This window comes from Amblyraja radiata, chromosome 32, assembly GCF_010909765.2.
Source record: "Amblyraja radiata isolate CabotCenter1 chromosome 32, sAmbRad1.1.pri, whole genome shotgun sequence".
In the NCBI taxonomy this organism is placed as follows: domain Eukaryota; kingdom Metazoa; phylum Chordata; class Chondrichthyes; order Rajiformes; family Rajidae; genus Amblyraja; species Amblyraja radiata.
In genome coordinates this window covers 1,034,454-1,047,723 of record NC_045987.1, presented here as the reverse complement: position 1 = coordinate 1,047,723, position 13,270 = coordinate 1,034,454, and the positions used below count along the sequence as shown (strand labels likewise).

Genomic DNA, 13,270 nt, shown 5'->3' with positions numbered 1-13,270 from the left:
TGTCTGGGGTTATGGGGAGAGGGCAGGAGAATGGGGTTGAGAGGGAGAGATAGATCAGCCATGATTGAATGGCGGAGTAGTAATGACCTACTTCAGCTCCTATGACTTATGAACATAAACTATAAAATATGAATGGAACAAAGCACGCAGACCAAAACTCCTTGACGTTTGTGCTTTGAGTTCTCCTCCGCTTGTGTTCTTGTCCCTATATCCCTTGAGATGAGCAATGAAATGATATTGTTTAATATTGTCCAACAATGCTTTGTTTCTGACACTCAGAGGCATCAAACTGTTTGATGGAAAGCTGCCAGTTTGTGCCGTACTTATCTGTCTGACTTTGGGAGGGTGCTGAGATTCAATAACGTACGTACGTGTGTGTTATCCTGCTGTATCACAAATAGATGTAATGATTAGATTGAGTGAAGGTCTAACAATGCTCGGGACAGCAATAGTATGAGGTGCAAGGCTAAGTCATTAGTCCTCACTTCTTGCTGGAACCACGCTTGCAATTGTAAAGCAACATTCAGCCAATTTACTTTTTACTTTTGAAAGGCCTTCGATGTTGTGAATGCATAGCTCTGTGGATTAATGTCGGCCAGGACAGTATGAACCCTTGCATCCCCTCTCTCTCCATCCCTCCCCCACCCAAGTCGTACTAGCTTCAAAGTCATCTTGTTGAGTCTCATTGTCTGTAACTCGTTTTAACCGAGCCCAATGGCCTGTTTCTTTTATCATCGTTACTTTTTTGCATATCTTTCATTCATTTGTTTTATTTCTCTCTATATCACTGTCTATATCTCTCGTTTCCCTTTTCCCCGATTCTCAGTCTGAAGAAGGGTCTCAACCCGAAATATCACCTATTCCTTTTCCCCAGAGATGCTGTCTGTCCCGCTGAGTTACTCCAGCATTTTGTGTCTATCCACAGGAAGAACACCTCAAATAAGCTTCTTTTATATCCGTCTGATGGAGTACGTTCATTTATTTATCTTAAAGAGAGCACACCGACACTGTGGCATGAAGTGCTGCACTGAAGTATTAAACTGTCATGCGCTCAAGTCCCTGCATTGGGCTTTGAATCCTGAGCTTCTGACTTTTCAGACCAGTGTGGGGGTGGGAGATTGCAGCCTTCACGTGGTCCGCCCTGTTTCGACGAATGCAATCAACCTGGCGTGCACAATCAAATAAGATCAAATAGAACAAGTTGTCCTACAACTTTAGGCTGGGCACGCCATACGTAAGAAGAAGACCAGTGTGGAATGATTTTGTACAACCTCAGACAAAAGGGTCTGAGGTGAGAGAATCGCAGTGCTTTCAGAGAGAGAGAGTCGCAGTGCTTTCAGAGGGAATCGCAGTGCTTTTATTGCGCTTGCAGACAAGCATCAATTTATATTATAATACCCTAAATGTTTCCAACTTTCAGAGATCCAAAGATCCAACAATGAAGCTGCTTCACCTACATTTCAATAACGTGAGGACGGAACTCTGCTGCATTTTTATTATTAGCCCCATCAATATGATAAAGATGGGATTGTGTGGAGTGGAACAGAGGCAGAATGGTTGCATTTCCAAATCCAATTGTTTCAAATTAATTTAAGTAAACAAGCGCTTATTGCCTGACTGCATTGAATGGCCAATGCTGTAATCAAATCAGTTGCTGTTGTAAACCAGTTGCTCCCATCATGTTGCACTAAACCTAATTCGTGCTCCGCTATTTCCTGAAACCTGATTTAATTTCAAATGTCAGGTAGAGCTCCAAGGCTTAAAAGCCAATGTGATTTGGTCAAACAGGTGAATCAATGTCTGTTTATAACATTAGGAAGACAGAACTTCCAGTTGGAACCTGATTAAGAGATTATCTTATGCTCGAGATTCTTGTCTCAAAAATGGATTAGGGAGTGGCGTTTGTCAGAAATTGTTAAAATAGATTGCTTGCCATCGTGTGTTTTTGCAAAAAATAATAAAGGTCTGAGGAATGGTCTCAACCAGAAACGTCACCCATTCCTTCTCTCCAGAGATGCTGCCTGTCCGGCTGAGTTACTCCAGCATTCTGTGTCTTGTCTATGGTGTAAACCAGAACCTGCAGTTCCTTCCTACACATAAATAACTTTCTGTATTGTGAGCACAATTTTCAAGCATATTTTGCACATTCTGGGGTGAAAACTTAAAATGTGGGTTTGCTCCTTAGTGGGTTTGATATATTTGCCCAGGTGAGCAAAATATATTACAAGTTCTAAAGTCCCCCAGTTTCCAAGCTGGAGGGAGGAGGAAGAGGTGTGCGGAGAGGAAGAGAGGGGCAAGAGTAACTTGGTCATCCTAGTCTTAGCATTAGTGCATGGGAAACATTAAAAAATAGGAGCAGTGGGCCATGCGGCCCTTTGATCATGGCTGAGCATCCAGAATCAGTACCCCATTCCTGTTTTCTCCTCATGTCCCTTGGTTCCGTTAGCCCTAAGAGCTATGTCTGACTCTCTTGAATACATAATTTTTCCTAAAATCAATAAAACAACTAGAATTGTTTGTAACGCTAACCATTGTTTGGGAGATTGAGGTACCTGCGTTCAATGAAAGGAATTAATATGTGGGTTAATAGGATCAGTAAATGGACTTGCCTTCAGACAGGGTAAAAGATTCACAGTTTTGAATAGTCCTAGGAATGAGTTTGAAGGGCCAGTTTCCATGCTGTATCAGTTAACTACGTTTAATATCGTGGGGAATAAACTAGCATCAATTAGAGCAAGAATGATCTGTCACTTTTTATCCTCCCACCCCATCTCATTTGCTTAGTTTAGAGCTACAACAAGGAAACAAGCCCTTCGGCCCATTGAGTCCCGCACACTAACACTATCCTACACACTAGGGACGATTTACAATTTTACCAAAGCCAATTAACCTACAAACCTGAAAGTCTTTGGTGCGTGGGAGGAAACCGGTGCACCCGGAGAAAACCCACGCAGGTCGGCTTGTACATGCTAGAATTTAGAAGATTGAGGGGGGATCTTATAGAAACTTACAAAATTCTTAAGGGGTTGGACAGGCTAGATGCAGGAAGATTGTTCCCGATGTTGGGGAAGTCCAGAACTAGGGGGTCACAGTTTAAGGATAAGTGGGAAGTCTTTTAGGACCGAGATGAGAAAATCATTTTTTACACAGAGAGTGGTGAATCTGTGGAATTCTCTGCCACAGAAGGTAGTTGAGGCCAGTTCATTGGCTATATTTAAGAGGGAGTTAGATGTGGCCCTTGTGGCTAAAGGGATCAGGGGGTATGGAGAGAAGGCAGGGATAGGATTGGGTTGGATGATCAGCCATGATCATATTGAATGGCGGTGCAGGCTCGAAGGGCCGAGTGGCCTACTGCTGCACCTATTTTCTATGTTTCTATGTCATGGGGAGAACGTACAAACTCCGTACAGGCAGCACCCATAGTCGGGATGGAACCTGGGTCTCTGGCGCTGTGCTACCATGCTGCCCATACAATTTCCTGCGGTATTTTCCATTTCTTGTATTTGTAGTGTGCAGATATGTGATGTGTGTTTCCTTTCTCAGGTATTCACGGGGAGTTTGGGGCTGCTTTTGTCCACGCTGGAAATGAACGGCTCGATGGGTCACGATCATGATCACAGCCGCATGTCCATGGACCCTGGTGGCCATGAACACCACTCTACGGCTGCACCAAGCCACGGCACTCATGGCATGATGGTGAGGTCTCCCGCCAACCTTGTTACTTCGGGCTCTGCAGTCAATCTGCCCTGTTCAGTTAGTTTGTTATTGCCACCTGTAGCTGATACAACAAGATAGCCAGCAGTATCTGTAATTCCACAAAAGATTGGGCACATGAGGAAGCTTCATTTGGATTGAAGTTAGTGTGAAGCATTGCGACACCTTCTCCGTTGACAGAGAAACTGGTGCAGGAGTAGGCCATTCGGCCCTTCGAGCCAACACTGCCATTCAATATGATCATGGCTGATCATCTAAAATCAGTACCCCGTTCCTGCTTTCTCCCCATATCCCTTGATTCCTTTAGCCCTAAGAGCTAAATCTAACTCTCTTGAAAACTGCCATTAATCTGCCATTATATATGGAATTATCCTTACGGCGAGGGATACTTGGGGGTTTTTTCCGCCTGAAATAGCTCATTTTGGGGAAGGGAATAGTTTTTAATTGAAGGAGGTTGCTATGGATACTGAGTTCCCAGCCACCTTCTCCTCATAACTATTTTTAATCATTCTTGTGAGGTATCTATGTGAAAGAAATATTTTTAAATCTGCTATCTAGTTGTGTGGCTCTGAGTCTGTATGTGGAGTCAAGGGACCGTGTATTCATTCTACGAATAGTTATTACATCAGGAATCTGAAAACTGGGACTGAATGAATGGAAAGCCTTAGTGATAGGGTACTAGAAATATAGCAGGGTGCCCAAACACAATGCCTCATCAACAGCTAGTACAAGTGTATCATAACATCCCAACTTCCACACTCAGTAACCTGACTGATGTACCAAAAGCCTTTTTGACCACACAATCTACTGCGATACCACTTTCAAGGAACAATATAGCTGCACTCCAAGATCCCTCTGCCCTACAACACTCTCCAGGGCCCTGACATCCACTGTGAAGGTTCTGTTTTGACTTCCCTGCAGTAAACTCCATTATCAATTCCTCAGCTCACTTGCCCAACTGTTCAGGATCTTGGTGTAACTTTTCATAACCATCTTGGCTATTTTAATACCACTCATTTTAATGTCATCTGCAAACGTACTAAACATGCCATGCACATTCTCATCTAACTCCTTGATTTAAACTACAAACAGCAATTTACTGCTTTCTTCCACTCTGACCCAAATGTGGAAAATACGACATGGGCGTTAAGGCTAAAAATGTGATCAATCAAGCTTAGAACATAGACATAGAAGAGTACAGCACAGGAATGTGTCCTTCGGCCCACAATGTTTGTGCCAAACGTGATTCTAATTTAAACTGATCTCATCTGGCTGCACATGATCCATATCCCTCTATTCCCCATACTTCCATATGCCTGTCTAAAAGCCTCTTAAACACCACTGTTGTATCTGCTTCCACCACCACCCCTAGCAGCGCATTCCAAACCCTCGCTACTGTGCACATAAAAAAAACTTGCCCCGCACATCTCCATTAAACTTTCTCTCTCTCTCTCTCTCTCTCTCTCACCTTATACCCTGGGGGACTGTGTTTGTGAGCTAAAGCAATGAGATGTTTTGGCTAGTATTTGTGTTTGTGGTGTAATCTGCGTCTCACTCTCCAATTGTTTACCCCTAGCAAATGGCATTCTACTTTGGGTTCAAAGATGTGTCACTGCTCTTCCCGGGGCTGCTGATCAATTCTGGTGGAGGTGAGTGCTGGATTCAGAGATGACCTGGAGTTTACACAACAACCAACATCCATTGATGTAGTGCCTGCAAGGTAGAACGATGTCCAGGATGTATATTTGCCAGGCGGCTGTGGAGACAAAGTCAGTGGATATATTTACGGCAGAAATAGATAGATTCTTGACTAGTACGGGTATCAGAGGTTATGGGGAGATGGCAGGAGAATGGGGTTGGGAGGGAGAGATAGATCAGCTATGATTGAATGGCGGAGTATACTTGATGGGCCGAATGGCCAAATTCTACTCCTATCGCATATGACTAAGTAGTGAGAGGAGGCGGAACTCTCGTCGGAGAGAGGAGTCAGTCTGAAGAAGGGTCTCCACCCAAAACGTCACCCATTCCTTCTCTCCAGAGATGCTGCCTGTCCCGCTGAGTTACTCCAGCATTTTGTGTCTGTCTTTGACTAAGTAGTGAGCTGCCTTGAGCAACTCATCCTTGGGTGGGAGCGGCAACAGAGTGGTTCAGCTACTGCGTCGCAGCACCAGCGATCTGGCTCCAATCCTGACGTCTAGTGCTGTCTGTGTGGAACTTGGATGTTCTCCCGTGACTGCATGGGCCACCCACATGGTTCCTCGTAACTGAAGGTTTTTGTTGTTTCTCACCTCCGATCTAGGTGAATGGTGTCATCTGGTATGTAGAGTGAATAAAATAGTATTGCTGAAGGATTCATTTAAATGGTGCTTAACAGTTTAGTTTGGAGACACAGCACGGAAATCGGGCCCTTCGGCCCACCAAGTCCGTGCTGACCAGCGATCCCCGTACACAAGCACTATCCTACACACTGGGGACAATTTATAATTTTTACTGAAGCCAAATTAACCTACAAACCTGTACATCTTTGGAGTGTGGGAGGAAACCATAGCACCCGGAGAAAACCCACGTAGGTCACAGGGAGAACGTACAAACTCCATACAGACAGCACCCAGAGTCAGGATCGAACCCGGGTCCCTGGCGCTGTGAGGCAGCAACTCTACCGCTGCACCACCGTGCCGCTCTCAGCTGTGGGCTCGGTGGGATGAAAGGCTGTTTCCGTGCCGTATGATTCTGCTTTATCATCTGAACAAGGACACAATGGTCAGATGTTGTTTATATCATGAGCGATGGACCCTGATTCAAAGGCTTATGGTTTGCATGTGCTTACTGCTTGTGAGTGAGATGCTAAAGCACCTTGGAAGCTGTAAGCAGTGTGTGTTCATATCTTAGTGTGTGTTCATATCTTAGAAGGAATTGGAGATAGAAAGAACTGCTGGCTTACAAAAAACGATACTGTGTGCTGGAGTAATTCAGCGGGTGAGGCAGCTTATCTGGAGAACATGGATAGGTGACATTTCAGGTTGGGACACTTCTTCAGACCTGCTGCTTTTCTTCTGTCACCATTGGTCTAAAGAAGGGACCCTATCCGAAATGTCACCTAGCCATGTTCTCCAGAGATGCTGCCTGGCCTGTTGAGTTACTCCAGCAATTTTATCTTTTTATCTTGGAAAGAATTGTCCATCTTAAGCTGTTGAAGGTGGAATCAGTCAGGGTTGTACACTGTGCTGCTGAACCGTGGTGGAATTGGGATACCTCCTGATAACTGAGGCACATGGCAAAGTGAAGTGCTAGATTATAGACAGTGTGATCAGTATATTCTTTTTGCCAAATGTATAATGGATCTCCAGGATTCAAATCTCCAGGATCTCGAGACAATTCCTTGGATAAAAAACTGATATGTGCTTGCTTCTCTTTCCTATTTCTCTCCCATCCTTATCCACCCATCTACCTGTGCTGGCTGCTAAATAATTTTAAACAGTAGAATTTGTATGATCTTGCTTTCTTTTGTTATGTGTCCTCCACAGGGATGGTTGGAGCCTGCGTGATTGTCTTCCTGTTTGCAGTCATTTATGAAGGCCTAAAAATCAGTCGGGAATGTTTGCTCCGCAAATCGCAGGTTAATGTCCGTTATAACTCCATGCCTGTCCCGGGACCAAATGGAACAATCTTGATGGAAACACACAAAACGGTCGGGTGAGTGAGAGAAACCGCTGAACACGATGAGACGCGCTGAGATTTGTAAATCGCAAACTATATTGATGATGAATTGGGGTTGATGCCTTTTGCAGTGGCAGAGAGATTCGGGGCTAGACACAAAATGCTGGAGTAACTCAGCGGGACAGGCAGCATCTCTGGAGAGAAGGAATGGGTGATGTTTCGGGTTGAGACCCTTCTTCAGACAGGGTCGGGAGAGGGCAGGACAGAGATAAAATGTAGTTGGAGACAGTCAGTGGGCATGGGATGTTGAGGAGATGACTCTGTGACAGTATAATCCGTGTGACGTTCCTGTCTGTCCTGCCATTCTCATTTTACTGCAACTGGAAAACTGATCAGGGATGAAGTAGGAAAATGAACAACTTTCAGTGCACATGTAGAAACAGCGACTGTGTAGGAAGGAACTGCAGATGTTTGTTTATACCAAAAAAAAACTAATAATGCTGGAGTAACTCAGCCGGTCAGGCAGCATCTCTGGTGAGAAGGAATGGGTGACGTTTCAGGTCGAGACCCTTCTTCAGACCGAGAGTGGTTTTCCATGGCTTTCTCTTTAACTGGAGAGGGAAACTAGATATGAGAAGGGTACAAAGGAAATGTAAGGTGTGAAAAGAACAGATCAAAGTAGGTATGTTGCAAAGCCTACCTGAAGCGTCGCTGAAAATCTGTCGCTGCGGGTGTGCGCGATTTTGGCACCGTTTAGAGGGGGCGGGTTTAAAACGCGATTTTCTCAAATCGAAGATGTTCAGCCTAGTTAATTATTAACGAAAAATCGCTGGAAGACCCCGTCGCAAAAGCTATTATTAGTTTTAAAGGCCTCGTATAATAGTTATAGTAGTTTAAAAATCAATCTCTAAACCTGCGACCACCAGCAACCGCAGGGTCTCATAAAGCAGACAATTGAAGGAAGGCTGTATATTTTTACATTAAAAAGGGCTTCTAAAGATCCCTTTATACAAAGTTTAATATTGCGAGTAGCTCATTTTGGGCCCATTATATCCCGCAGTATTTTTCTGGGCATTTGAGGCACAAATCTACCGCAATGTGAACGTTCTAAACCAGCGCGTTCACAGGAACCCACTAGAAAGCTGATTTAAAATGGACTTTAATTTACAGCAATTGAACACTAAATTCCTTCCATTTGGCCTATAAATTAATGTAAATGAGATTTAAAAATCATGTTTTATTGTGAATTATTTATGAATATTATTTGGTCACTTAGGCTATTTAAAAATGTTAATCATTTATTAAGAAATTGATAGATGTTTAGATCTAGTAATTGAAGTTTGAAATTAGCTACACTTGGGTAACTAACTAATTATATGCTTTAATTTCAGGTCATCCAAGTAAGTTTATTTTATATTTGTTTCAGAATGGTTCAATCTACGATAACTGAAAATTTCATTCAGTTCTCTTAATTTTTAAGAAAGTTATGGGCTTTTGACTGTTCACGATCACAGCTTTTTTGTTATGTCCATAGAAAATCAATAGGGAACAAGATGCTCATTTCCGATTATGAAAATGGCCATAACTTTTTTAATATTTGAGATATGAAAGTGAATTCGGTGTCAAATTAAACTTCTTTTTATGCTTTATCTGATGGGATAAATTGCAGACTTGATTTTTTTAATCTCAAAATTTTGTAACATTGCTAATCAAAGCAGACTATGATCAAATAAATGTACAATGGTTCTTTGATGGTTGAGGGGAAGGTGACATCTCTTCAGCAATGCCTGTCCTGCTGAGTTGCTCCAACATTTTGTGCCTATAACTTAGAAGCAGTGACTGTTGCCCCAGCAGACTGCTGCTGACCCAGTGTGGGCCGCACAGAGCCGTGACATTTTACTGACTCTGCTTCTCGTGCTTGCAGGCAGCAGATGTTCAGCATTCCCCACCTCATCCAGACCGGACTGCACGTCATCCAGGTGGTCATCAGTTACTTCCTCATGCTGGTCTTCATGACCTACAACGGTTACCTCTGCATCGCTGTGGCATTGGGCGCTGGTGTTGGATACTTTCTCTTTAGCTGGAAGAAGGCTGTGGTGGTGGACATTACAGAACACTGCCATTAATGCCGGCTCAGTGGGGAATTTGAATGAATCAGTCCTCACATCTACCATCTAAGTAATGGATATACACGCGCACACAGGCACGCACGCACCCGCGTGTATGTGTCTGCGTTTGTGTAACTATATATAATATAATATATCATTTCTTCCATGGCTCTCTCTCTTTCTGTGTGTGTTCAGACTACAGTTTAAAGATTGCTGCTTTAATTTTGATCTGCTTCATGTCTTAATAGTCAGGAACGCTCTGCCCTTCCTGCAGCCTTACGTATGACGAATTGGTGGTGAGGCAGCACTTTTGACCCAAAGAGCTGAGCGTGAGAGCAAATTAAAACCACGAGACGTAACTTTATCTGGAGTCACATGTAAAATAGTTACAATATTATCTTCTCTCAGATGGAATTTTGTAAGATTCTCAGAAAATCATTTGTTAGATTCTGGTATTGAATGTCAATGCCTTAATCCCATTGATTATAAATCAGAAGTAGTTACCTCACATGTGCATCTTTCGTTACTATGAGGTTCAGCATTAGAACAAAAAAGAGAGGTCTTGGTCAACAATCTTGTTCTGGAGGTCTCACACTCGCTGGAGGTCTCACACATGTGTTGGAGGTCTCACACGTGTGCTGGAGGTCTGACACACGCGTGCTGGAGGTCTGACACGCGTGTGCTGGAGGTCTGACACTCGTGCTGGTGCTCTGACACATGTGCTGGAGGTCTGACACGCGTGCTGGAGGTCTGACACGCGCGTGCTGGAGGTCTGACACACGTGTGCTGGAGGTCTGACACGCATGTGCTGGAGGTCTGACACGCATGTGCTGGAGGTCTGACACGCATGTGCTGGAGGTCTGACACGCGTGTGCTGGCAGTCTGACACAGGTGTGCTGGAGGTCTGACACGCGTGTGCTGGTGGTCTGACACACGTGCTGGCAGTCTCACACACGTGCTGGAGGTCTCACGCGTGCTGGCGGTCTCACACACGTGCTCTCCCCAAATGTTAAGAGAACCAAGACTTGACAATTATTGAATGTCACTTTAGTAATTAGCATTTTTTGTAGCACCTTGGATCATTTCAACCTTAAAATATGTATTGAAAGAACTTTTATTTGTTTGGGTAAAGTCATGGGTATCTGATTGCCATTTTTTAATCTAAACCAAGGAACACACCTTGCTCCAGCCTCCATGTCAGTCTGTGTTCCTGTGTGATCTTCGGCTCTGAAGATATCCTTGATTCACAAAACGTTTTGTACTTGTCCTGATGAAATTGTATTATTTTTTAAACTTCTGTATTGATTCCAGATCGATGTATGGAACCACCTGGAATTTATGGTCAGATTTTTCTTCCATATTATCATGGGGAGAATTTATATTTGCTGTCATTTGGAGAACTGGAAGACCTGTTTTAATTTTCGTGGATGTGGCTGGGTTTAGGCGCAGTACATATAAAGAATGCCTGGGACCAATAGGAATAAATGAACGGTCCTTCTCAATTAACTTTTAAAATGTATCTGTTTTTAATCAATTAGTGACAACCATAAACTTGACAAGATTATATTACGTTAAATAATTGGTCTGCATTGTGGGATGAAATATTTGAAATATTCCAGCAACCTTCATGGAGAGAGAAGTCGAACTATCATTTCAAGTCCACCATTGTAATATCAGAAACATTTGCTAAGGAAATTGTCAGATTCAATGAAGACAATTCACCCTAAATGTTCTCTCTCTTCAGATGATGCCTGGCCTGCTGACTATCTCAGATTTTTTTTTTCTCTGTTTCAATTTCCAGCAACATTTTTTTTGTTAAAATTAAAGTTACTTGTTCTGTTTCAGTTGTGCAAGGTTGGGTAAGCATTTTTTTAAATCCCTTCTTCACAAATTCATTAGGATTAGAAACATATGAAGGAGCTGCTATGCCTTTTGCTCAAATCTATGGTTTCACTAAATTAAAATGAGTCTATGTCAAATAATTGGAGTGACGTTGTTGGTGCTGGATAATCCGTGGTATCGTGAGCAGTTGAGTTTGCACGCTGTTGCGTCCGACACGGAGACATCACAGCCGAGTTAGAATAGAAACATAGAAAATAGATGCAGGAGTAGGCAATTCGGCCCTTCGAGCCTGCACCGCCATTCGATATGATCATGGCTGATCATCCAGATAGAACTTCAGGGTCGGCATCATTCAAGAAGTGGTAAAGTTCCAGTTGATCAGCAGAAATAAGAGTTGGCTTTCCCCAACAGAGCTGCTGACCATTCCAAAACCTGCTGCAAATACTCAGTGTACAACCAACTTGTTGAGGCGTAGTGTAGTCTTTGCTGGAAGAGGAGCAAATAATTGTCTCACTGAGAGGAGTCCTCTTCAGTTTTGAATGGCTTTGACTGTCCCTTGTCTCTCTTGTTACACATACTGTACTTGTGCATTTCCTAGTAACACGTTATAGGGATCACAGCTGCTGGAATGAGGAGAGCTTAGCGTTAAAGTAGTCTGCAACCCACACCCACGATGCTGTTATTTGTAAAATACATCCAGCTCTCTACTACCAACTCATGTTTTCTCTCAAGGCTTACTTCCAAGGAAGAATGAGGTTATTGCGTGAGAAAGACTTTATTAATCAGAAGACAGACACAAAATGCTGGAGTAACTCAGCGGGTCAGGCAGCATCTGTGGAGAAAAGGAATAGGTGATGTTTCGCGTTGAGACCCTTCTTCAGGCTGGTCTTGACTCAAAAAGTCACCTATTCCTTTTCTCCAAAGATGCTGCCTGCCCCGCTGAGTTACTCCGGCTTTTTGTGTCTGTCTTTGGTTTAAACCGGCATCTGCAGTTCCTCCCTGCACACTTTATCCAAGTTATTGATGGTACTTTTCTTGAAAGTGTGGAAATGCAGTGAAGTCTGTTTCTCGTTCTGCAGAAATCGTGATGGTTTTCACTGTGTATAGTTGAAACACTACAAATCCCAGCTAGTTTGGTTTTGACCAAATTATACCCAGTCGATTAGGGATGGAAATATTGATTTTATATAGCAAATGTCATTCGGTACAAGCTTTGACTAGTGTAGCTGTGCTATATCTGCAACAACTTACTGGAGAAATCCATTTGTATTCTATAATTATCTTCTATATCAATTCGCTCAAAGTATTTCTGCCTTTATCATGAATGTGTTTTATAAATCTTGACATAAAGTACCTCTGATTGGTCCATAGTGGTGTGAATAGATATAGTGGTTCACATTAGTCTGTACTCTAGCTGATTACCAAGTTGCAGTCTGCAGCTTTGAATCACTGTTCACTAATGATCTTCTGGCTGGTCCATGAAAGGGTAGAGTTGCTGCCTCACAAGGCCAGAGACCCGGGTTCAATCCTGACTACGGGTGCTGTCTGTACGCAGTTTGTACGTTTTCCCTGTGACTATGTGGGTTTTCTCCGAGTGCTCTGGTTTCCTCCCACATCCCAAAGATGAGCAGGTATGTCGGTGAATTGGCTCCTGTAAATTGCCCCTAGTGTGTAGGATAGAACTAGTGTACGGTTGATCACTGGTCAGCTTGGACTTGATGGGCCGAAGGGCCAGTTTCCACGCTGCATCTTTAAAACTAAAAGTAACAGAACAGAGTTCATGTTGATCCAGCATTTTCATAAGCGATTTGAAGGAAGAACCTGCTTTCTTAAAACAATTGTTAAAAATGTAATCATTTCCAAAAGCACAAATGTATAGAACCCGTTGGGAACTTTTGAAATGACTCGACAAGTTGGTCTTGCTTTTGTGCAACTGTTTACAAAATTAG

At 43.1% G+C, this 13,270-nt stretch overlaps 1 protein-coding gene across 3 annotated transcripts in view; it reads left to right on the top strand.

Moving 5' to 3' along the window:
- The window catches only part of slc31a1 (solute carrier family 31 member 1), a 34,045-nt gene extending 24,012 nt beyond the window's left edge, over window positions 1-10,033 (top strand). For all 3 annotated transcript variants that reach the window (XM_033049125.1, XM_033049126.1, XM_033049124.1), the window contains exons 2-5: window positions 3,544-3,696; window positions 5,291-5,363; window positions 7,239-7,407; window positions 9,296-10,033. In XM_033049125.1, the coding sequence (XP_032905016.1) occupies window positions 3,586-3,696; window positions 5,291-5,363; window positions 7,239-7,407; window positions 9,296-9,497 (555 nt within the window). In that variant the 5' untranslated portion in view covers window positions 3,544-3,585 and the 3' untranslated portion in view covers window positions 9,498-10,033. The remainder of the gene's footprint in view (window positions 1-3,543; window positions 3,697-5,290; window positions 5,364-7,238; window positions 7,408-9,295) is intronic.
- Window positions 10,034-13,270: the final 3,237 nt, after the last annotated feature.